The 26,306-nt window shown below is 45.2% G+C and overlaps 1 protein-coding gene across 1 annotated transcript in view; it reads left to right on the top strand.

The window, feature by feature from the left end:
- Positions 1 to 26,306, top strand: part of DLGAP2 (DLG associated protein 2) — a 265,272-nt gene that overhangs the window by 210,208 nt on the left and 28,758 nt on the right. Inside the window, exons 10-11 of the mRNA XM_066590331.1 lie at positions 5,421 to 5,493; positions 5,972 to 6,387. Coding sequence (XP_066446428.1) covers positions 5,421 to 5,493; positions 5,972 to 6,387 — 489 coding nt within the window. The remainder of the gene's footprint in view (positions 1 to 5,420; positions 5,494 to 5,971; positions 6,388 to 26,306) is intronic.

The following is a 26,306-nucleotide window of genomic DNA, read 5'->3' on the forward strand; positions in this document are numbered from 1 at the left end:
AGACTAGGTTCTGCTGTTCATTATTCTTTTTAGTTCACTTACCAATTTGATCATTTACAAAGGAGTGCTAGTAACCACATGTGTTCTATTACATGAAGAGAGCATTCTGTCCCTTTTTTCATTATTTGTGCTTTTATTTATTTGGTTTCCAGATACTTTAAAGGCTATGTTCACCTTCGCACTCCTTTCTTAATTTTTTGTTTAATTAATGTTTTCTTGAAAATGAAGACCTTTTGTAATTCTTTCTCCTTAAAAATTTCTGATTGTTTGTTTTCTATGCTTGTACTGTTTTCCAATGCACTGCAAATTGGAGGAGTGGCAGTTTAGCAAAATCCATCAGTGAGAGTAAACTGACAGCTGCTTCTCAGCCCCTCCTCCTAGTCTGCTTTCCAAGAATGAGCTTGGTGTGAGGGGGGCCCATTACACAGTGAGGGATTTGTGTGAAACAACCACTGAGGGGCTTTCTGCAGTCACAGGAAGAAATCAGCACAGTCATTTGTAAACTCATGTGAGTCTTCCACACAGGGAGGTGCAGTCTATAGAAAGCTTATATGTCATTGTTTGTTATACCACATACACTTCAAGTCATAAGTAGAAGTAGTATTCAGTAAGCGCTGCGGAATATGTTGGCGCTATACAAATAAAGTTTATTATTATTATTATTATTATTCAGTAGACTTGGCTGTACAGTTTCTAACAAAGAAGAGGGAAGGTGGAGCTAAGCTTGTGCTATTTGGTGCTGGAAACCCCTCACCCCCACAGCCGGAAATCTCAGTAGAGTACTTGAGGCAAAGCAAGTATTAGGGTTTTTTTTTACCATTTGGAGTATTATGTTTTTTATGTGCATCAGAATGAAAACTCAAAGCCAAGAAACAGATAAGTGCATCATTTTTTTCTGCAAAGACTTAGTGTTTCGATTTTTTAAGAACAATGATTTCCTTTAATAGCATTCATACTCTGTATTAGGATATGTTCACATGACAAAATCCATGTAGGAATTTTCCATGTGGATTCTGCCTCTAAAAAGAGCAGCAGAAATCCACAGCTATGTACATGTTTGCCTGCACATTTACACGTGGGTATAACCCTCTTCAATGGGCAAATCCTCTTGCAGAATTCCCAACACATATTGCTTTGCACAATCTGTGTTAGGAAGTGACATGCCACTTCTGTTTTCTTCCGCACACAGATTTCAAATCCGCATGCAGAGAAAATCTGCACTGTCTGGCCCATAGCACAGATTCACAGTAATAGGGATTTGCCACTGATTCTATATCTGCAGGAAAACACAACATTTCTGGTGGCTGCACATGTAATACACATCTACAGCTCCCCGAGAGTCATTCTATTTTTGTAATGGTAGGTAAAAAGTCTGAGATTATGCTGTGCAAGTTTTCTGCTTTACAGCACCTTAGGCAAGGAAAAGTAAATATATTTATATTTAAGAGGTCCGTTAAATGACCCATTTGATTATGACAGATTTTATTTGCTTTTATTTTTCAGCATATGAGTAGAACTGCTGCAGTGATGAATTATTATACTATGTATGGTAATAGCAAAGCCCTTAGGTGTATTACAATTTACATAAGTAAGTTTGGTATTTTTGTAGAAATCAATATGCTGAGGCAAAATTGTAAAACAGGCTGCTAATGAATTATACTTTACTCTTCAACCCGATGAATAAAAATAGTAGGCGAGCTTTAAAAAAATGGAAAGCTCAGTAATTCATTGTGCTTTTAGGTCAAAATCATCCCCAGAAAAGTCTCTAAAGCTGCAAGAATTAATCTTAATAATTAAAACTACTTAAAGTGAACTTGTCACCTCTCCTGGCAATCGGAAAAGAGTCAGCTTTTAGTGCAGCGCACAATTTTTAGTGAGTGACAGCATAAAAACCGAAGAGCGAGTGAGTATAAAAAATTCCACAGCTCATTAGGCAAAAAAATAAGAATGTTGTGGGTCGTGGAATGCAGAGATACAAATGCAATATATTTTTAAAGGGTTTCTATTGTGCAAAACTAGTAATCAAATAAAAACAATTAGAAATATGGTAGCAGGGTAATCGCATTGACCCGCAGAATAAAAGTTAACATATTTATACTGCAGCTAGAAAGAAAAAACAATGCCAAAATTGCTGGTTTTCGATCTTCTGCCTTGCAAAAAAACTCAATAAAAAGGGATCAAAATGTTGCATGTAGCACAAGATGGTCGAACTCTTCCCACAAAGAACAATACCTCACACAGCTCTGTTGGTAGAAAAAAAATGTTATTGGTCATGGAATGTTTTTTTGTGGCAAAGTAGTAAAACCTCGTACGAGCATACAAATTTGGTAGTGCTGTAATTGTATTGACCTTGTCATTTATACCATATGGTGAATTTGGTTTAAAAAAACACTAAAAAATGATGACATACTTTACGTTCTATATAGAGAGGTATTCAATACATTATATATACCCCAAAGTGGTACCATATAAAAATACAACTCGTCCCACAAAAAAAACAAGGCCTCCTATGGCTATGTTCATGAAAGTTATTGTTTTTCGAATTCAGTGATGAAAAAAACAAAAAAAATTGCCTGATCATTAAGGTGCATATTACCCATATGTTTACAATTTATATACATATAATATACAACTGCTAGTGGCTCACGCTTTTTCCGACAATTGCTAGGCTGCACAGCAAGTCCAGGTGCAGCCCAACAATTAATGCTATTACACCAGCATTAATTAGTGTAATAGTAGTAATTGCAGTCGAAGTTGGCATCCCAGATGGTCCCATGCATGTTCTATTGGCAATAAATCTGGTGACCGGACAGGCCTTGGAAGTATTGCAATGTTGTGCCGGCATTACTGTGACTCCCCCCCCCACCCCCCCGTGTGCGGCCAAGCATTATCCTGCTGGAAAATATCTCTTGGAAGCCGCCATGAGAGGAACACATGTGGCTGAAGGATGTCCCGAACATATCGCTGAGCTGTCATTGTCCCTCGTACCACTACTAGGGGTGACCGACTGTTGTATGTGATGGCCCCCCAGACCATCACACCAGCAGTGGGGGCAATGTGCCACGCCACAGCAAGGGCAGGATTGAGGCGCTCACCCCAAGGTCTTCAGACACAAACATGGCTGTCATCAGTGCCCACTAAACCTGGATTCGTTGCCAAAGACAACCTGGTTCCATTCCAAAGCAGTCAAGTTTAGTTGTGGACGACACCACCGCAAACTGAGGTGACAGTGAGTGTGTGTCAAAGTCAAATGCAACGTTTTTTAATGCTGTGATTTTCGAGCGCTGTCTGCTTTTTTTAAAACGCATTTTCGTACTTTTTAATACACTTATCACCCATCACAATGATGGACTGCTTTAAAAACCACGTCCGGACACAGTAACCTGCATCCGAAAATCACAGTGTTTTGCCAACGCTATATGAGAGTGGCCTTAAAGATCTTACAATGCAATCTCACAAGTGAATTCAATATCACAACATAGTAGCAAAACCCTTCACAGACTGCAATTCACATGACAGCCACTGGGTGGCCACATAGACACACATATAGCATGAACATCTTCTGACAGAGTAACCCAAACACTTTTTTTTAAAGCTGGTCATCTCTTGCCACACATCTCAGGATATGTCAACCCAAGTGGAAATGTAAGGAAGGACACCTCTGTAAAACTGGATAGCTAGATGGATGGATGGATAGAGAGATAGAGAGATAGTTAGATCTTTAAGTTAAACAATGAATAATTTTCATGTCCCTTAACCTCTTAGTGATTGCCAATACACCTTTTTTAAGGCAGTGGGTTGGCTGTCTAGTGACAGCCAGGCTCCTGCTCTAACTACCAGAGATCCACAGATCCTGGCAGTTTAACCCCTTACATGCCACAATCAATAGCAACTGCAGCATGTAAGCAGATGACAGGGGGAGAGGGCTCCTTCTGTTAACCATCGGAACCCTGCAGTGAGATCACAAGGTACCAATAGGTTCCCATGGCAGCTGGAAGACTGACAAAGGCCTCCATGTCGTCATGTAACTCGGCCTATTAGACCTTGCCTTTTGCAGAGTCTAATAGGTTGCTATCATAGACTTGGTAGAATGCACTACATAAGTGTACATATTCAAGTCCCTTTGAGGGACTAAAAAATAGTGAAAAAAAAAAGTTCAATAAGGTTTAATTTAAAGAAAAAAATCCATAAATTTTGAAAAAGCTGCACAAAATGCATATTACTATTGTGAGAACAACCCAGACAATGAAGATATCTTGCAGGGTGAACGCCATAAAAGTAATAAAAAAAAGTAATGCCAGAATTGCTATTTTCTTTTGTGTGCCTCCCGAAAAGCACAATAAAAAGCCATCCAAAAGTCAAACTGGTACCAATAAAAACGACAACTCTTCCCACAAAAAACAAGCCTTCACACAGCTCTATTGTCAGGAAAATTAAACTTCTATGGGCCTTTGAATGCGGTGATGCAGATTCAATTGTTTTTTCTTTTATTGTGCAAAAGTAATAGAAAATAAAAAAAAACTAGATAAACTTGGCATCGCAGTAATTGTGCTGATAAGAATTGTAGCGAAGTAAGGAGTAAAGTCCTGGATGGTGTGTATATACCACGGAGATTACTAAACTCCAGTATATAACTCCGGAGTTTGCATGAGACAGGGGCTGTCCGGGTCACACTTATATTCCAGTCCAGGAAGTACCTGAACCTGGAACACAGCTGAAACATAATTGGAAAAGGAACAGGAAAAGCTCAGTAAGAGAGATTGTGGCAGAGTGTGTTCAGCCAAACCAGAGAGAGGACAGACTGTGTGCAGAGTCCCTGGAAAGCCAGGTGAAGAGAACCTGGAGAGCTGAGGGAAGCAAAACCCTGAGGAAAGGGTTGGGTGAGAATCCCTGCATCAGATTACATAGACTTATTTTGTGTGCCATATGGACAGTATATGGCTGGAGAAAGCCTGTGTTTGTTTATGACTGAGAGTTTGGCAATAAACCACCCTGAATTACTGTCACCTGCCTCTGCTGCCGCCTGACTTCCTACAGCCGAAACATACCTGTTGTGGATCCTGCTTACAGAATGTTATCATGTTATTTTTACCAAATGGTGAACACCGTAAAGCTAAAACCCCAAAGCAATGATGGAATTTCTAGGGGGAGGGGGTGGAAGGTATGCATCTCCACCCCAAAAAAATGTAATAAAAGTCATACAATACATGCTATGTACTCCAGAGTGGTGCCTTTAAAAAATGCGTTGACTCTTGTCTAAAAAAACAAGCCCTCATATGGCTATGTCAAAGAGTTATATCTCTTGCAATGCAACAATAAAAATCTCTTGGTCCATACGGCAAAAAATAGGCTGCTTACTAAGAGGTTAAGTACTTTATTACAGAAGAATATTTCTGTTTGTCTCTTTATGAAGGTGGAAGCCGCTGACTCGGACACAGAAAGCAAAGGAAGGGAATATCATTCTGTCGGGGTGCAGGTAGAAGATGAAAAACGGTAAGATCAACCATCTTTCCCAGTCTATAGTTTCACCATAGGTGATTTATATTCATGACTGTCCAGTTTGCGCCAATTTCAGAATTGCATTGAAATGAAATCTAAACGTAAATTACATTACAAAACTATAAGCCTATGGGCCCTTTTACATTGGCTGATAAATCGTTTAGATTCCCGCATCCAGAAAGAACCTGAAACAATAATCTTTCCATGTAAAAGAGCCCTATGAAAAGACCTACAATACACTGTATCAAAGATGTCATAGAGCATGTATGTCCTCTGTCCTTCTTCCCTCCTTATGAGTTTCCGTACCTTGATCATAAGCTTGAAATATAGTTGTGCAGCTTAACTAAATATCAAATAGTATGAAATCATGAATTGTTTGATGCCATTGACTAGACAGTAAAAAAGTCAGATACTATTTGACTGTGCAGGTTACTGTACGATAACTTCCTTTCTTCTGTTCCCATATTTGTAGCCAAGGACGTTTTAAGAGGTCAAACAGTGTAACAGCAGCTGTTCAAGCGGACTTGGAGTTAGAAGGTTTTCCAGGTCATATCACAATGGAAGATAAAGGCCTCCAGTTTGGATCCTCATTTCAAAGACATTCTGAACCTAGTACTCCAACTCAGTATGGTGCAGTAAGAACAGTACGGACTCAGGGTTTGTTCAGCTACAGGGAAGATTACAGGACGCCGGTGGACACGTCAAATCTGCCCCCGCCAGATCCCTGGCTAGAGCCTGTTCATGATGTAGTGGACTCTGGCAGAATATCGCCCAGTCGACAAGATGGAACATGGTTTATGAAGTTGCTTCATGCTGAAACAAAAAGGATGGAAGACTGGTGTAAGGACATGGAGAGGGAGGCGGAGGAGAATGACCTTTCTGAAGAAAGTAAGAAATCTTTATGTTTATTTTGTTTTCGAGTCCTCTAAAGGCTGCAGTAAAATAGAACTGTGTAGATTACTAAAAGGTGGACACATTACTTACACCATATATAGGCAGAATTGTAATCATTAGCACCTAATTCTTACAATGAACTAGCCCTAGGTTATCCTTTGCAGTCCCATAGAATTGAGCAGCATGCACAGCCACCACTCCTTGCACCTTCATTCTTGTGATCATGGTGGATTGACCATATATCTTACCAAGAAATTTCCAGTTGGCCAGTGTCTCCTCCAAGTGGTCACGCAGCTTCTGATCTACCCCACTCAGTATTTTAGAAACCCCACGCACTGCAGCGGATGGCACTTCCTACTTTCTTCTCTGCGTTCACAGATGTGACAGGAGGAGAAGGACATGTAGGGATGCCAGCACGGACCTGAGCACAGCATAGAGTAGCTGATTGCTGTTGATCTGCCGTCACTCTCCATCCTCGGCCTCCTCTAATAGAAGGAGGATGGATTATATCACAGCTGCAGCTCCTAAGTCATCACTACTGTCTCTCAGAAGTTATCTGTGCCGCTTCAGAAGGCGGCAGGCACTACTGCCCACCAAAGTTTCACATGTGGTTATAAAAAGCTAAGAATTATATGGAAGTAATAAATATTTCGGTGTAATATATATTTGTAATATTTCTATGCTGACAATGGCTGCTAGAGTGCCCCCTCTTTGCGTCTGTGACTTAGCGAGCGTATGTGAGCTGGAGGAGTCAGAGGGATAGTACTACTGACTGTAAGTTAGTTACTCTCACTAACTAGTATTATTAGCACCCGTCTGACTATTCTCTTATTCAGAAAGTGTGACTTTGTACGTTGCATCGCTCACCTCACTTTATTTCTAAAGTACATCTTGGTTTGGAATGCAAAAAAAGCCAATGTGGACAATAAATCGTGATGTTCTGCTGCTTCGGGGGGGGGGGGTTATGAGGTTCTGCAGCAGCAGAGGTCTGTATTCTGAGATTCTGCAGCAGCATAGGTGTATGTTATAATGTTCTGCAACAGAGGAGATGTGCATTATGATGTTCTACAGCAGCTGTAGTGTTTTTAGGATATTTTGTAGTAGGTGAGGTTGTGAAGCAGATGAGTGAATACAGAATATTTTGGATGGGCAGCAGATGGATAAGTGTAAAGAAAGAAAACTTAAATTACGGCTTTAGTCACTGGTAAATGCTAGGATCTGTAATTCAGCAATGCTATTTGCGTAGTGCAGATGGCCATTAAAACAGAATAGCAGCGGCCACACTATGCAAATAGTGCAGCTGTGCATAGCACACCTACTCAATTAACGTAGGACGCCAGCCATGACAGTCGGTGCTCCTACATCAGTGCGAGAGGGGGCAACTTTTAGATTTTTTTCCAGGGCCATTTTATGCTCCCAATCCACCTCTGCTTGTGATTAGTGGTGGTCCCAGCAATTAAACATTTCCTGTATCACCTATCCTGAGGATATGTGATAAATATTAATTCTTGAATACATCTTTAAGGCCTTTCAAAGTTAACTACTTAGCAGCCACCATTTAAAAGCTTGAAGATTAGGAGTGACTACTTCTCTCAATTCATATTACCCAAGAGCAGTAGCTGGTTTTAGCAAAGCTTTGTGCTTCATACCAGGATTATAGGATTAACAGCTAGAGCTGTATATGGTGCTTATTTTCCATTCAACCAGTATAATAGATTTCACTATTTGTTCTCTTTACAAATCTATGCTTTTGACAGCTGACACACATTGTGGTTCCTAGTGTACCAAAATACAGTAATTTAGTAACCTCACATCACTATGCTGTATAACCCAAGGCATATTGCAGAAGAGGGCAGAAGAGTAAACTTTTGTACAGTTCGTTTGGCTGGTTTCGAAATGGTTCCAAATGGAGGTTCACCAAAACCACTAAAACTAATGTATAATACTGTCCATGAGCCATAAAAGCCCAGTATAATACATACGCTGGAAGTATTTTATAGGGGTTTTAAGGCTCTTAAACAGTGTTATACACCAGAGTTCAGGACTAGTGTGAAGTAGAACCCTGCTTTGGGTAGAACTTTGCTAAAAGCTCAGATTGTGTTTACGCCAAAACAAACATTTAATAACATTTGACCCAAAACAGAGTTCTACCGGTCCGGTTTGCTCAACACTAGTGAAGATGTTTAACTGCATGATGGTTTTATAATGAACGGAGCCAGGTTACTTAATTCCACACAGGCAATTGCCACTTGACTAAAATTCTAAATGGGTGCAAAGGAATTATAACGTGGTTAGCCATAACATTATCATCACTAACAGATTAACAACATTGATTATCTTGTGAGAATGGAACCTGCCAAGTGGCGGGATGTAACAGACAGCAAGTCAACAGTAGGTTCTTCAAGTTGATGTCTTCGAACCAGGAAAAATGGGCAGGAGTAAGGATCTGAGAAAATTTGACTATAGCTAAATTGAAAGAAGTCTTACTATGCCTGAAGAAGAAACTTATGCTCAAAAGCTTGATGTTTAACATCATTTATTTCATTTTTGTTAGCCATTAAACGGTATCATATCTCCAAGAATTCTATTTAATTTTGCTTACTGAGAACAATAGCAGAAGGGTCAAAATGTGATGATTAGGCAACTGGATCACAGCATCTCTAAAACAGAATTTTTGTTGGGGTGTCCTGCTATGCAGTGGTCAGTAGCTACCAAAAGTGGTTTAAGGAAGGGCAACCATTGAATCAGCGAGAGTGTCATGGGCACTTAAGGCTCACTGAGACGTTCGGGTCTGATCCCATAGAAACCTACTGTAGCACAAATTTCTTAAATAGTTAATACTGACTATGAAAGAAAGATGCTAGAATACACAGTATATCACAGCTTGTAGTGTAGGAGGCCGCATAGCTGCAGACTGGTCAGAGTGCCCATCCTGATTTTCTGTCAATTGTTGTATGTGTCTACACTGGCAATGTGAGCATTAGAACTGGGGCATGGAAGAATGAAATAAAGTGGCCTGCTCTGAGGAATCACATTTTCCTTTGCATCATGGGGATGGCCAGGTCCATGTGCATTACTAACACGGGGAAGAGATGGCATCAGGATGTACTATGAAGACAAGGCCATGGGGGCACTGTGATGCTTCGGGCAATGTTCTGGTGGGAGACCTTGAATCCTCTTATTCATGTGGATGTAACATGTACCACCTACCTAAACAGTGTTCTAGACCAAGTACACTCCTTCATGACAGTGTTATTCCCTAATGGCAGTGGCTTCTTTCAGCAGGATAATGTGCCTGCCACACTGCAAGATTGTTCAGCATTGGTTTAAGGAATATTAAAGAGATTTCAAGATGTTGACTTGGCCTCCAAATTTCACACATCTCAGTCTGAAGTATCTTCTATGGGATGTGCTAAAAAAGAAGACTGATCCATGTAGAACCCACCTCACAATTTACAGGACTTAAAGAATCTATTGCTTACATCTTGGTGCCAAATGCCACTGGAAACCATCAGAGGTCTTGTAGAGTCCATGCCTTGGAAGAGTAGGGCTGTTTTGGCACTCAAAGAAATGCAATTCAAGAATTTATTTAACTAATTCCAATGAAAATATTGTGACGCTTCAGTCTCAATGGACTTTCCTCAAACAATCTGAAAAAATCATACGAGAACAAAAAATGCATGAATAGCTAATATTAAATCAAAATTAGCCACAGTGAGTACAGTATAGGTCGAAATTTGTCCACAATTTAAATGGGGTGACCGACAACCAGAGGGATGCATACTTTTCATAATGTTACAAAATAATAAAGTTAAGGTATACAAATAGGACCACAATGATAGTAAATATTATGAAGCAAAATAATATGAAAGTAGAAGCAAAAAAGAATAATAGAAAAGCACAATCAATCTTACAGGATTGCTTAGAGGAAGCAAGAGTAAAAATAATGCTATGAATCTCGACCATCGTCTAGAGATGAGCGCAACTAACAATGTAATCCTTCCTCTATGCAATCCAATAAGATTGAGCGCGTTTTTTCCATTATTGTTTTTTTCTATTTTTGATTTAGTATTAGCTATTCATGCATTTTGGAGTGTTGCTTATATATTTCTTATTTCTCATATGTTTTTGACAGATTGTGTGAGAAAATTCCACTGAGACCAAAACATCACAATATTTTCTGTTGATTGCTGAAAATAAATTCTTCATTTGTATTTATTTGAGTATCGGGTTTCCTTGATATTATTATGACTTCTAAGAAGTTGGATCCTACCTGAGCACATAAAGTAGTGTCTTGTCTATAGAGCTGTTTTGGTGGCACGGGGGTTCCCATACAAGTAGGCCATTTTAAGGTTATGGCAAATTGGTGTATTTGAAGTAATGTGTAATTAGCCTTGGCCATAGTGCAATGCAAGTAATGGCGAAGATATGGATCAGAAAAGACAACAAAGATCTGAATCAATGTAATCATTTACCAAATAACTACATATGCATGCAAAAGCTGCACACTCAAGAAAGTGGACAGAAGAAGGATGGAGGTCTTTGAGCTGTGGTGCTGGTAGCGTATGCTGCGCATACCATGGACAGAGATGGTCACAAAAAAAGACGGTCCTAGATCGTTTGAGACCAAAAGTATCACTAGAAAGCAAAATCACCTAAAAACAGCTATCATACTTTGGTCAGGACATATGAGCCAATTCTCTGGAAACAACATAATGCTCGGCACAATCAGTGGGTTCAGAAGAAGAGGACGCCAAAGAACACGCTGGCTAGACACAATCAAGGTTGACACGTACATGACTGTGGAAAATCTGAAGGAAGCGGCCAAAGACAGGAAGCATGACGTATGCTGATCCACAAGGTGACCGAACGTCGGCAATCACTGAATGGATAAATCATCATCATATGTAATGATGTCATTCAGTACAATGCGGTGAGCACCATAGTCTTCAAGTTTCTTATGCCTAATACATCCTGGAAATAAGCAGTAGCTTCCAAGATTTTAGGAAATTGTTTATGCAGTTTCCTAGTATAAAAGTGTAGGTTGACTCACAGTATTGTCTTGTTTTATTTTTTGACCTTTTTCTTCAGTTTGAGCAACAAAATACATACTTTTTAATGTTTGGGTTTTCTTTACTTCATGGGTTCTACGAGAAAAGAGGGTATAATTATGGTAGCTAATGAGAAAGGTTGTCCTGTATGTAGCATTTCAATCCTTGCAGATACTGTAGGAATCAATGTGAAAAGCCTCAAAGGAATAAGATCTGCGTCTCATCAGAGACTATAAAGTTAATGAACAAAACTGCAGGGCATAAAATCTGCACTATGTTCTGTGTTCCATGACATTCGGAAGAGCCGTAATTTAGTTTGTTGGATGAATATAAACTGATTTGTCTTTGGATGGTAAGATATAGTGACATTGGTTTGCATGACTTATTGTACATTGTCAATTGAATTTGCTAGCATGGTATTAGTTCACTGAGTCATACTGCAAGGAAAAAGCAACATAATAAATAACAATTTAATATTTCTGCTATAAAAAGAAATGTTATTGTTACAATTTTTAGATACATGTTTGGCGCTACTGTTTTATGTGGCACCTCTTTGTTTTCATAAATGTATGATGATGATCAGTAGATAGCAGAACAAAGCATAAGCTTGGATGCACAGTTACTATAGCTATAGCAGCTCCTATGGGTCCTGGAAGCTGAGGCGGCTGATGCTTTTTGTAAAAAGGTGGTGACTTTCTGTTATTTGCCTATTTTAAAAGATCTAAAATGGTATATAACATCACTATTAGAGATGAGCGAGTATACTTGCTAAAGCACATTACTCGAGCAAGTAGTGCCTTAGCCGAGTATCTCCCCGCTCGTCTCTAAAGCTTTGAGGGCCGGCGCCGGTGACAGGTGAGTTGCGGTGGGGAGCAGGGGGGGGGGGGGAGAGAGGGAGAGAGAGATCTCCCCTCCGTTCCTCCCCGCTCTCCCCCGCCGCTCCCCACCCCCCGCCAGCCCCCGAATCTTTAGAGATGAGCGGGGAAATACTCGGCTAAGGCACTACTTGCTCGAGTAATGTGCCTTAGCGAGTATACTCACTCATCTCTAATCACTATGTATCCCTTTTCACTTGAGCAGCCTTACTACAGTTCAGTTAATTACATGTGAGGTGCCCAACTATGGTACAATAGTGACATGGGCATGGGGACACAATTTTAATTATGAATAAGTCAAGTCATGAAGATTTTGTGAGTTGTGGTAATTATTATACTCCCAAAGGCTTTCCATACCTTTGCACATTGCTTCAGAATAATTGTTTTCTTTGTGATAGGGACTGTCAAACTGTGTAAAGTGCCTGTTAGTAAAGCCCCATTTACACGCGACGATTATCGCTCAAACGATGTCTTTTAAGCAATAATCGTTGAGTGTAAATGCTACCATCATTTGCTCTTCATCCGAACAATGATTTTTAGTTGAGTTTAAAATCCATCATTCAGCCAGAGAGCGGATAGCAGGGACCACAAGCTGTGATTATATTACATTATATTCAGTTGCAGTTCCGCTGCAGAACAAAGAGGCTGTATGCAGGCAATACACCACCTGCTGTTCTCTGCATACAGCTCAGGGAGGCTCATTTACATGCATATAAAGCTAATAAGCTGCTAATGGGCATTAGTCTGCGGTCCAACCCAATATTATCAAACTGACCGCAAACCCTAATGCTGCCCCAGTTGCCAGTAGATATTTCTTTTATGCCTTATGTATACTGTACATCCACCGTGCATGGAGAGCAGCCAAGCCAGCGTCAGATATCACATGGGATGACCCAGGGAAAATACAAGTGAAGGAGACAAAAGTTGGTTCTGCGCTCATAAGGAATATTATGATAAATTGAGTTAGAAATAAGAAAACTTACTTTGGAGGAGATCTTTTTCCTTGAGACCCCCCAAACCGGTTTCCAAGTGGTGTATTTAAATCCAATCCAACGTCTTCACTGGAAAGTTTTATTGATCCATAAAGCGCAGGTACACATAGATAACACAGGATCTGTTGAAGTGCAACGCATTTCAGGGCATAGAGGAGCCCCTTTTTCAAGCATGTTCAATGTGTGAAATAGGCTTACTTATACAGTGGATGTTATTGTAATTAATACCAAGGAAGGGGGGTAAAGTGGGTGGGGCGGAGTCCGCCCGGGATTGCCCGCCCGTGTGACATCACATTTGTGCCCGTCATTATGTTTGCTGTTATTTTCTTGTTGAAATCTCTTGTATCTTCCATCCTAGGGAGGGCATGTGTTATATGGTTTTTGGATTAAGTTTAGGGATGGCTCCACTATACAATATAGATAGGTAGGCAGTCCCTTAATAGAGACTTCTGACTGCCAAAAGACAGAAGCCTGCTCGGACCAGTAAGCAGTTACTCGTCAAGAGCGATGCTTGCGCAAGTGTTTGAGCGCAAGCGCAAGTACGCCGCCACGCACCCGCACACTCAAGCGTTAAAGGTGCACGTAGCCAAATTTATCAGCCTGGAGATGCTGCCGTATAGGGTTGTGGAAATGGAGTCCTTCAAAAGTATGATGGCGGCGGCGGCACCGCGCTACTCAGTTCCCAGTTGCCACTATTTTTCCCGATGTGCCGTCCCAGCCCTGCACGACCACGTTTCCCGCAACATTGTACGCGCCCTCACCAACGCGGTTACTCCCAAGGTCCACTTAACAACGGACACGTGGACAAGCACAGGCAGGCAGGGCCACTATATCTCCCTGACGGCACATTGGGTGAATTTAGTGGAGGCTGGGACAGAGTCAGAGCCTGGGACCGCTCACGTCCTACCCACCCCCAGAATTGCGGGCCACAGCTCGGTGGTGGTATCTGCGGCGGCGTATGCTTCCTCCACTAAAGCACCCTCCTCCTCCTCCTCCAACGCAACCTCTGTCTCGCAATCAAGATGTGTCAGCAGCAGCAGCACGTCGCCAGCAGTCGGTGTCGCGCGGCGTGGCAGCACAGCGGTGGTCAAGCGTCAGCAGGCCGTGCTGAAACTACTCAGCTTAGGAGATAAGAGGCACACGGCCCACGAACTGCTGCAGGGTCTGACAGAGCAGACCGACCATTGGCTTGCGCCGCTGAGCCTCCAACCGGGCATGGTCGTGTGTGACAACGGCCATAACCTGGTGGCGGCTCTGCAGCCTCACGCACGTGCCATGCCTGGCCCATGTCTTTAATTTGGTGGTTCAGCGCTTTCTGAAAAGCTACCCACGCTTGTCAGACCTGCTCGGAAAGGTGCGCCGGCTCTGCACACAATTCCGCAAGTCCCACACGGACGCTGCCACCCTGCGCACCCTGCAACATCGGTTTAATCTGCCAGTGCACCGACTGCTGTGCGACGTGCCCATACGGTGGAACTCTACGCTCCACATGTTGGCCAGGCTCTATGAGCAGCGTAGAGCTATAGTGGAATACCAACTCCAACATGGGCGGCGCAGTGGGAGTCAGCCTCCTCAATTATTTTCAGAAGAGTGGGCCTGGTTGGCAGACATCTGCCAGGTCCTTGGAAAGTTTGAGGAGTCTACCCAGGTGGTGAGTGGCGATGCTGCAATCATTAGCATCACCATTCCTCTGCTATGCCTCTTGAGAAGTTCCCTGCAAAGCATAAAGGCAGACGCTTTGCGCTCGGAAACAGAGCCGGAGGAAGACAGTATGTCGCTGGATAGTCAGAGCACCCTCCTGTCTATATCTCAGCGTGGTGAGGAGGAGGAGGAAGATGAGGAGGAGGGGGAAGAGACAGCTTGGCCCACTGGTGAGGGTACACATGCTGCTGGCCTGTCATCCTTTCAGCGTGTATGGCCTGAGGAGGAGGAGGAGGATCCTGAAAGTGATCTTCCTAGTGAGGACAGTCATGTGTTGCGTACAGGTACCCTGGCACATATGGCTGACTTCATGCCTTTCTCGTGACCCTCGCATTACACGCACTCTGGTCACTACGGATTACTGGGTGTACACACTGCTCGACCCACGGTATAAGGAGAACCTTTCCACTCTCATACCCGAAGAGGAAAGGGGTTCGAGAGTGTTGCTATACCACAGGACCCTGGCAGACAAACTGATGGTAAAATTCCCATATGACAGCGCTAGTGGCCGAAGGCGCAGTTCCGAGGGCCAGGTAGCAGGGGAGGCGCGGAGATCAGGCAGCATGTACAGCACAGGCAGGGCAACACTCTTTAAGGCCCTTGACTGCTTTATGGCTCCCCAGCAAGACTGTGTCACCGCTCCCCAGTCACGGCTGAGTCGGCGGGAGCACTGTAAAAGGATGGTGAGGGAGTACGTAGCCGATCGCACGACCGTCCTCCGTGACTCCTCTGCCCCCTACAACTACTGGGTCTTGAAGCTGGACACGTGGCCTGAACTCACACTGTATGCCCTGGAGGTGCTTGCTTGTCCTGCGGCTAGCGTCTTGTCAGAGAGGGTGTTTAGTGCGGCTGGGGGAATCATCACAGATAATCGTACCCGCCTGTCAACCGACAGTGCCGACAGGCTAAGACTCATCAAGATGAACAAAGCCTGGATTTCCCCAGACTTCTCTTCTCCACCAGCGGACAGCAGCGATACCTAAGCAATACGTAGGCTGCACCCGCGGATGGAAGCATCGTTCTGTATCCCCATCAAAAACGGGGACCTTTTCGCTTCATCAATATGTGTATAATATTCCTCCTCCTCCTCCTGCTCCTCCTCCTGAAACCTCACATAATCACGCTGAACGGGCAATTTTTCTTAGGCCCACAAGGCTCAGTCATAATTTTTCTAAACAATTTTTATACGTTTCAATGCTCATTAGAGCGTTGAAACTTTCACCTCAACCAATTTTTATTTTAACTGGGCTGCCTCCTGGCCTAGTTACCAATTAAGCCACATTAACCAAAGCGATAAATGTGTTTCACCTGCCCTCTTGGTTGGGCATGGGCAATTTTTCTGATGTACATTAGTACTGTTGATACACCAATTTTTGGGGGCCCTCGCCTACAGTGTAATCAAATGAATTTTTAGCCCACCTGCATTACAGCTGACGTTACATCAGCTGTGTTGGGCACTGCAATGGGATGTATTTATGGACCGCCGGTGGGTTCCAGGGCGTACAGCGCGAGTTCAGGCCACGTGTCCAGCTTCGACACCCAGTAGTTGTAGGGGGCAGAGGCGTCACGGAGGCCGGTCGTGCGATCAGCTACGTACTCCCTCACCATCCTTTTACAGTGCTCCCGCCGACTCAGCCTTGACTGGGGAGCGGTGACACAGTCTTGCTGGGGAGCCATAAAGCTGGCAAAGGCCTTGGAGAATGTTCCCCTGGCTGCGCTGTACATGCTGCCTGATCTCTGCGCCTCCCCTGCTACCTGGCCCTCGGAACTGCGCCTTCTGCCACTAGCGCTGTCGGATGGGAAGTTTACCATCAGTTTGTCCACCAGCGCCCTGTGGTATAGCATCATTCTCGAACCCCTTTCCTCTTCGGGAATGAGAGTGCAAAGGCTCTCCTTATACCGTGGATCGAGCAGTGTGTACACCCAGTAATCCGTAGTGGCCAGAATGCGTGTAACGCGAGGGTCACGAGAAAGACATCCTAACATGAAGTCAGCCATGTGTGCCAGGGTACCTGTACGCAACACATGGCTGTCTTCACTAGGAAGATCACTTTCAGGATCCTCCTCCTCTTCCTCCTCCTCAGGCCATACACGCTGAAAGGATGACAGCCCAGCAGCATGTGTACCCTCACCAGTGGGCCAAGCTGTCTCTTTCCCCCTCCTCCTCATCCTCCTCATGCTCCTCCTCCTCCTCCTCAACGCGCTGAGATATAGACAGGCGGGTGCTCTGACTATCCAGCGACATACTGTCTTCCCCCGGCTCTGTTTCCGAGCGCAAAGCGTCTGCCTTTATGCTTTGCAGGGAACTTCTCAAGATGCATAGCAGAGGAATGGTGACGCTAGTGATTGCAGCATCGCCACTCACCACCTGGGTAGACTCCTCAAATTTTCCAAGGACCTGGCAGATGGCTGCCAACCAGGGCCACTCTTCTGTAAATAATTGAGGAGGCTGACTCCCACTGCGCCGCGCAAGTTGGAGTTGGTATTCCACTATAGCTCTACGCTGCTCATAGAGTCTGGCCAACATGTGGAGCGTAGAGTTCCACTGTGTGGGCACGTCGCACAGCAGTCGGTGCACTGGCAGATTAAACCTATGTTGCAGTGTCCGCAGGGTGGCAGCGTGCGTGTGGGATTTGCGGAAATGTGCACAGAGCTGGCGCACCTTTCCGAGCAGGTATGACAAGTGGGGGTAGCTTTTCAGAAAGCGCTGAACCACCAAATTAAAGACGTGGCACGTGCACGTGCGTGAGGCTGCCGAGCTGCAGAGCCGCCACCAGCTTACGGCCGTTGTCACACACGACCATGCCCGGTTGGAGGCTCAGCGGCGCAAGCCAGTGGTCGGTCTGCTCTGTCAGACCCTGCAGCAGTTCGTGGGCCGTGTGCCTCTTCTCTCCTAAGCTGAGTAGTTTCAGCACGGCCTGCTGACGCTTGCCCACCGCTGTGCTGCCACGCCGCGTGACACCGACTGCTGGCGACGTGCTGCTGACACATCTTGATTGCGAGACAGAGGTTGCGTTGGAGGAGGAGGAGGAGGAAGGTGGTTTAGTGGAGGAAGCATACACCGCCGCAGATACCACCACCGAGCTGTGGCCCGCAATTCTGGGGGTGGGTAGGACGTGAGCGGTCCCAGGCTCTGACTCTGTCCCAGCCTCCACTAAATTCACCCAATGTGCCGTCAGGGAGATATAGTGGCCCTGCCCGCCTGTGCTTGTCCACGTGTTCGTTGTTAAGTGGACCTTGGGAGTAACCGCGTTGGTGAGGGCGCGTACAATGTTGCGGGAGACGTGGTCGTGCAGGGCTGGGACGGCACATCGGGAAAAGTAGTGGCGACTGGGAACCGAGTAGCGCGGGGCAGCCGCCGCCATCATGCTTTTGAAAGCCTCCGTTTCCACAAGCCTATACGGCAGCATCTCTAGGCTGATCAATTTTGCAATGTGCACGTTTAACGCTTGAGCGTGCGGGTGCGTGGCGTCGTACTTGCGCTTGCGCTCAAACTGTGGCACTAGCGACGTCTGGACGCTGCGCTGAGAGACATTGCTGGATGGGGCCGAGGACAGCGGAGGTGAGGGTGTGGGTGCAGGCCAGGAGACGGTAGTGCCTGTGTCCTCAGAGGGGGGTTGAATCTCAGTGGCAGGTTGGGGCACAGGGGGAGAGGCAGTGGTGCAAACCGGAGGCGGTGAACGGGCATCGTCCCACCTTGTGGGGTGCTTGGCCATCATATGCCTGCGCATGCTGTTGGTGGTGCCTCCCCAGCTGATCTTGGCGCGACAAAGGTTGCACACCACTATTCGTCGGTCGTCAGGCGTCTCTGTGAAAAACTGCCACACCGTAGAGCACCTTGACCTGTGCAGGGTGGCATGGCGCGAGGGGGCGCTTTGGGAAACAGTTGGTGGATTATTCGGTCTGGCCCTGCCCCTACCCCTGGCCACCGCACTGGCTCGGCCTGTGCCCACACCCTCACTTGGCCCTCCGCGTCCTCGGCCGCGTCCACGTCCTATAGGCCTACCCCTACCCCTCAGCATGCTGTATTACCAGTGATTTGATTTCCCAGGCAGGAAATAAATTGGCGCAAGCCTGCAGGCCAAATATAATTTTTTCGCTTTTTTGCAAAGGGAAGGCCCTACTGCGTATATTCAATGAACAATAACTTTTATAACTGTGGTGTGGCCCTGAAAAAGTGTCACACAACTTTAGTGTAGCAGAGTTATTAACTCTGGCAGAGCAGGTATTTGCCAGTCAGGAAAGACAATGGCGCAAGCCTGCAGTAAACCGTAGCTGGTTGCGTTTGATTTTTGTACGTTCTCCACGCAGCACACACGTACACGGAGACCTTAGGACTGACACAGGCAGGCCAAATATAATTTTTTCGCAAATTTGCAAAGGGAGGGCCCCACTGCGGATATTCAATGAACAATACGTTTAATAACTGTGGTGTGGCCCTGAAAAAGTGTCACACAACTTTAGTGTAGCAGAGTTATTAACTCTGGCAGAGCAGGTATTTGCCAGTCAGGAAAGACAATGGCGCAAGCCTGCAGTAAACCGTAGCTGGTTGCGTTTGATTTTTGTACGTTCTCCACGCAGCACACACGTACACGGAGACCTTAGGACTGACACAGGCAGGCCAAATATAATTTTTTCGCAAATTTGCAAAGGGAGAGCCCCACTGCGGATATTCAATGAACAATACGTTTAATAACTGTGGTGTGGCCCTGAAAAAGTGTCCCACAACTTTAGTGTAGCAGAGTTATTAACTCTGGCAGAGCAGGTATTTGCTAGTCAGGAAAGACAATGGCGCAAGCCTGCAGTAAACCGTAGCTGGTTGCGTTTGATTTTTGTACGTTCTCCACGCAGCACACACATACACGGAGACCTTAGGACTGACACAGGCAGGCCAAATATAATTTTTTCCCTGCTTTTTTGCAAAGGGAGGGCCCCACTGCGGATATTCAATGAACAATAACTGTGTTGTGGCCCTGCCTACACAATTCTGTCCCTGTAGTATCAATGGAGGGTGCAATGCTCTGCACAGACGATTTTTAGAAAAAAAAAAAATGCAACACTGCTAACAGCAGCCTGCACAGTACTCCACACAGTTAAATGTGGCCCTAGAGGGGCGTGGCCTGGCAGGAGAGGAGAGCAGTCGCATACACCAGCACTCCTCCGCACCCGGCGACTTCAGCGGCTGTTTTGGGGCGACACACCGTCGAGAGACACCCGAGGACCCGGCGATTCACTCCACCTCGCCGAGAGGAACAGTTTGAGCCCACCCACGGCCGGTTCCGTGGTAGAAAAAAATTTCGGCCTGCAGGCAGGCCTGAAGCCGCGGGCTAGAGTAGGAGAGGTGCCGAAACCGGAAGTGGAGAGGGCCCGCGACCGGAAGTGGAGAAGAACGGCCGGGAAGTGCCCCTGCTCACCAGGTACCACCAGCAAGAGACCTGTGGCAACTGGAAAAGAAGCCCAGCTCCCCCCCCCCTGTACAAGGTGGAAGAGGAGAAGACCCGGCAGAGACAGCAGGAGGTAGGATACGGGGAGGAGGAGGGAGAACAAGCACGGAGGCTAACAAAGGAGGGATCACAGGGGACATAAACTGCACAACAAAGCCTGAGAAAAAAGGCACCCCCTACCTTTTTCCAGCCCCTCAGAGACCCGGCTAGTGAGCCACAAACCGAGGCTTCCCAGTAAACATAGGGGCTGCACCGTGCAGAACTCTGCAGCTTCTATGAAACAACACCACCACCTACTGGCAGCCCGACGTACTACAGGCCCCCAGTAAATTCATCAAGGCTCACAGAAGTCTACACTCCTTTACAATCTTTTGTAGTACAACAAGGTGAAAAGAATCACCCCTAAACAATAAAGAAAAGCGCAACTCCCAGACACTCTCCCCTGCACATTATTAAGAAGAGAGGCAAAGGGAGAAGGACCAGGAACAGGCTCAAGGACCCTAAGGGGAAAAGACCACAGAGGGGGCCCCTGCAGGAGGAGAAAAAGGAGTGTGGGGACAAGCCTGGCTCTGAATCAGTTAACCACTGAGCATAACAACTCTCATAGAGCAACCCACCCCCTACGGATGCAAAAGCCATATAGTAAAGGCACAGCAACAGCAATAATTAAACCTGCACAGCCCCAAAACTTCAACACCATAAAGACCCTCGTCACCTCTCCCCGCCTCCTGTCACGATCTATGCAAGGACTGTCTGTATAAAGGGAAAACAGAACCCGACCGACCCCCGATACAGACCACGACAGCGTAAAGGAGAACCCTGAACCCGACTCCTAGCCTAGAGAGCAACCCCCACTCAGCGCTTGAGCAGAACTAGCCGCTTCGGGCAATGAGGCCCTAGTGTCTGCTCCATCGGGACAGCTGCATTATGCAATAAGAAAAATAGATTAAAACCTACAAGCACCCTTTGTAGACCTGAAGCAACCATCAAAAAAAAAAAAAAAAAATGTCTAAAAACAAAGGCAAAACAACGAAGACCCCATCCAAAGGCACGCTAATGAACATGTTCGCTTCCCAATCCCAAGCAGAAACCCTCTCCCCTACAGCGTCCAGAAGCCCCTCAGAAATAGATGCAGAAGAAGAAAATATAGAAACAAGACACGATAACGCAGACCACTCCAGTCTACTAGCAAAAATGGAAAAAGTTTTCAAAACGGCGCTCTCGGCCGCAGTAAAAGACTTTACTGAGCAGATACGAGACTTGGGGCAAAGAACGGAAGAACTAGAGAGAAAAACAGAGGACATAATCGAAGTTGTGGAAACAGACCGAGGCTATGTGGCAGACTTAGAATCTAAAGTAGATCAAATGGAAGCCAAACTAGAGGACCTGGAAAACAGGTCGAGGCGATCTAATATCAGAATAAGGGGCCTTCCAGAATCGATCACAGCCTTGAAAGAGACGGCAATCAACCTCTTCTCCGCACTTCTGCCCCAGCTCGATCAAACTTCATTTAAAATTGACCGAATACACAGGGCACTTGCGAAACCCCCAAATCCAGAACTGCCTCGAGATGTGGTGCTTAAGTTACACTACAGCGAAGTGAGAGACCAACTCCTGGCGGCAGCCAGGAACCTCACTCCATTACCCGGGATGTCTTCCGCCGTTCAACTCTACGCAGACATTGCCCCATCTACACTGGCGAAAAGGAGGATGTTCAGGCCAATTACACAAGCTTTAATAACGGCCAACATCAGATATAAATGGGCATTCCCGTTCGCGCTTATCTTCCAGTACCAAGGCAGAACACATACGGCGAAGTCCTTGGAGGAGGCCTACGAAGCCCTAGAGAGAGCACAGATACAAATAGAAAGACCACCAGAAACAAGAAGAACGCGCCCGCGTCCTAGGCGATCCTGGGTTACTCCACACCCGACACAAAGCAGATCCAGACCGCGAGATCAAATTGCATCAAACAATGGGCCCAACAGGGCCTAGAGAAGGCTTGAAAGAGTTAAAATGGACGCTGTAACCCCGCTTACCACTCTCCCAGGTTTATAGAGGAGAAGAGGGAAGAAGAAACGGGGGAGGACTGGGGGGGGGGGGGGGGAGAGGAGACGACAATTAGATAAACGAAAGGCTAATATTTCTATGATTCATAATGAATATATTAGAGGGGGGGGGAGGAGCCCGCGGAGGGGAGATCCCGCGTGGGTGCGTCCCCATAGAAAGAGTACAAATTGATTGTATAACTCATATTTTTTCGTAGATCAGGATGCATAGTCCCAAGATGGTAAGAAAGTTGCCGAGTACTTCAGAGATGGAGGGGTCACCAAAAGGTGACACCAATCCAATCTCTGGCCTTAAGGGTCCGAGGACCCTAGTTAACCTGAATTGGTTAAGTGTTACACCATTCCCACAAACACAGAGGGGAAAGGTGGATATGTTTGAATGCATGTTTGTAACTGTTTTTGAATTAAGATCACAGGTCGTCTCTCAGAATTGGGGTCAGATTGGAGGACAACAGGCAGACGATCACAAGCTCCCTGGTAAGGACATCACAGCAAGCCCAGACCACACCACCAAATGGTATGTTTGATTTCCCACAATGTGAGAGGATTTAACTCACCGAACAAACGGAGAAAAGCCTTTATAACATACACCAAACACAAACCGGACATAATCTGCATCCAGGAGACACATTTCTCCCATAGTTCAGCCCCCAGACACATTAACCACAACTACACAAGAAGCTTCTCATCCACAGCAAGCAAAAAACATAGGGGGGTCATGACACTATTGCATAACTCATTCCCCCTCCATGAAATCCATTCAGAAAGTGACCAAGAAGGGAGATACTGCCTTACGTGGGGTACACTCCAAGACCAGCCACTGCTAATAGTTAACATGTACGCACCACCGGAAAACCCCTGGCCTATCATGCAAAAAGTAGCAAATCAATTAAATAGATTCCCGCAACACAAGGTCCTATGGGCAGGGGACTTCAACTTCCCCTTCCACAAAATGTTAGATAGATCAAGTAATACCCCAGACAGATTTTCAGTAAAACAGAGAAAAGATTGGGAAACTAAACTAGAACACCACAGACTGGCTGATTGTTGGAGAGAGGTACATGGAAAAGATAGAGGATATACCTTTTTCTCAGCACCAAACCAGACCTACTCTAGACTCGACTATGTGCTAATCTCGACACAGCTAGTACCCCAGCTCGCGACCGCCAGGCATTACCCGAATGCGTGGTCGGACCACGATCTGGTACTCTGTGAGATACAATTAGAAAACACCAAAGGAAATGTGTTCAGATGGAGGCTAAATGAGGCGATCTTGAAGGACCCAGCAACCTCAAACAAAATTGCGACCCAAATAGCAGAATTCTTTGAGTATAATAAGGGGCCAGAAAACAAACCGCAGTGGGCATGGCTCGCCCACAAGGCATATATCCGGGGTAGACTGATTCAAACATCATCCCAGAAAAAAAAGGAAAGATCTAAAGCTTTCCAAGCACTAGAAAGGAGATTATTTCTCCTGGAAAACTTGAACCAGCGGAATCCGACGCGGGCGACCACGAAAGAAATCAAGGACATTAAACTCCAACTAAACATCTTAATGTCGGAAAAAGTAGAACGGGCGCTACAGTGGACCAAATACAAATACTATAAATTTGCAAACAAACCAGATAAAATGCTAGCCAAGAAGCTGCGGGAAACGCAGAGACTAAACTCAGTATTCAAATTATACACTCCACATAATACAACGACCACCAATCCAACAAAAATCTACAACACATTCGCCGACTTTTATACGGCCCTTTACCGAGAACATGGGGGGGGAGGAGAATCCTTGAGAAAAGAATTCCTAGAGTCAGTACAACTACCCACCATAAGTCAGGAACAGAGAGACTTATTAAATGCCGACATCACGGAGGAGGAGATAGTAGAGGTAATAGACAACCTAAAACCAGGTAAGGCCCCAGGCCCTGATGGCCTTACAGCTATATATTATAAAAAATACAAGGACCGTCTAGCTGGACCCCTCGGGGAGATGTTTCAAACCCTGATGGACGGACAAACCCCACCAGCGGAATTTCTTAATTCAAACCTAACGGTGATACCGAAGGCGAACAAAGATCCACTGTCCCCAAAAAATTATAGGCCAATATCGCTCCTAAACTTAGATTATAAAATCTTTACAAGTGTCCTAGCGAGGCGACTGAATCTCTTTCTTGCAAAACTCATCCATAAAGACCAAGTAGGCTTTATTCCGCAAAGACAGGCGCCGGACAATATCAGGAAAGTACTAAACATTATTGACCAGGCCCAGAGAAATAGTAACTCCCTGACTCTACTCGCTTTAGACATCGAAAAAGCGTTCGATTCCATATCGTGGGACTATCTGTTCGCCCTGCTGGGTCACATGGGTTTTAACGGGGAATTTCTACGGGCAATAAAATCTTTGTACTCTCATCCCTCAACCCTATTGAAACTGCCAACAACCAAAGAAAGACCAATCCCAATTAAGCGAGGCACCCGACAGGGATGCCCTCTCTCTCCAGCGCTTTTCGCCCTAGCTATGGAGCCGTTAGCGATAGCAATAAGAGAGAACCCAAATATAAAGGGAGTCACCTTGGGGGATAAGGAATATAAAATAAATTTATTTGCGGATGATATGCTATTGACTATCACTCAACCCCTAACAACCTTGCCAAATTTGATGAATCTCCTCGATAAGTGGGCAACCTTAACGGGACTGAGAGTAAATACAGATAAAAGCGATATAACACATATAAATACTCCACCCTCCCTAATAAAGTTAATAGATATAAATTTCGGCTTTAATCAGCAGGCACAATATATACCATATCTGGGAATTAACCTGACCCCCTCCCTGTCCTCTCTATATAAATGGAATTACCCACCGCTAATCAAGAAACTAACCTCGGAGCTAACAAAGTGGAATGATCCCATGCTCTCGTGGATGGGAAGGATAAACGCGGTAAAAATGAATACCCTGCCCCGGATACTATATTTGTTTAGGTCACTGCCCATTCCTATCCCAAACGGAGTTCTGGATGAATTTCAAAAAGCCATCTTCAAGTTTATTTGGGCCGGTAGAAAGGCAAGGATTAAAAACAGGACTATGTACTATCATAAGAAATTAGGAGGCCTTTCAGTCCCCAACCTGAAAAAATACTATCTAGCAGCGAGACTGGCACAATGGATCGAAACCATGGGGGGTACAAAAGCCCCAATCTGGGTCACCATGGAGACGCATAAGCTAGCCCCACACACCCCCGCGGAACTGACTTGGTTGGCAGGTCCACTCAAATCAAACTTTATGGACAAGAGCCCACTATCATATCACTCGATACGCATCTGGAGGGAATCCAGGTACAAACATAAACTATCAAACAATCCATCTAGACTAATGACACTGATACCAAACGAAAAGTTCCCTCCAAGCAGAGACCTGTTACATTTTCAGTGGTGGAAAATAAACGAGCTTACTAGCCTACACAGCATGATAGAAAACTCCAAAATACTCACCATAAATCAATTTAAAATCAAATTCAATCCTCCCACATCCGAGAACTTTAGAATTAATCAGGTATATCATTTCCTAGGCTCACTCAGGCTTCCAAGTTCTCTACCAGAGCTGACTGCATTCGAGAGACTATGCCTGAGGGACCCTATGAAAAAGGGGTCCCTATCCTTAATCTATAACATGCTGAACAGACCAGGGGGAGAAGGAAAGCTTCCTTATATGGAAAAATGGGAAAAGGACCTAAAAATAAGCTTGTCACTAGAGAAATGGAGACAGTGTTGTGAGACGGTG

This window comes from Eleutherodactylus coqui, chromosome 1, assembly GCF_035609145.1.
Source record: "Eleutherodactylus coqui strain aEleCoq1 chromosome 1, aEleCoq1.hap1, whole genome shotgun sequence".
In the NCBI taxonomy this organism is placed as follows: Eukaryota; Metazoa; Chordata; class Amphibia; order Anura; family Eleutherodactylidae; genus Eleutherodactylus; species Eleutherodactylus coqui.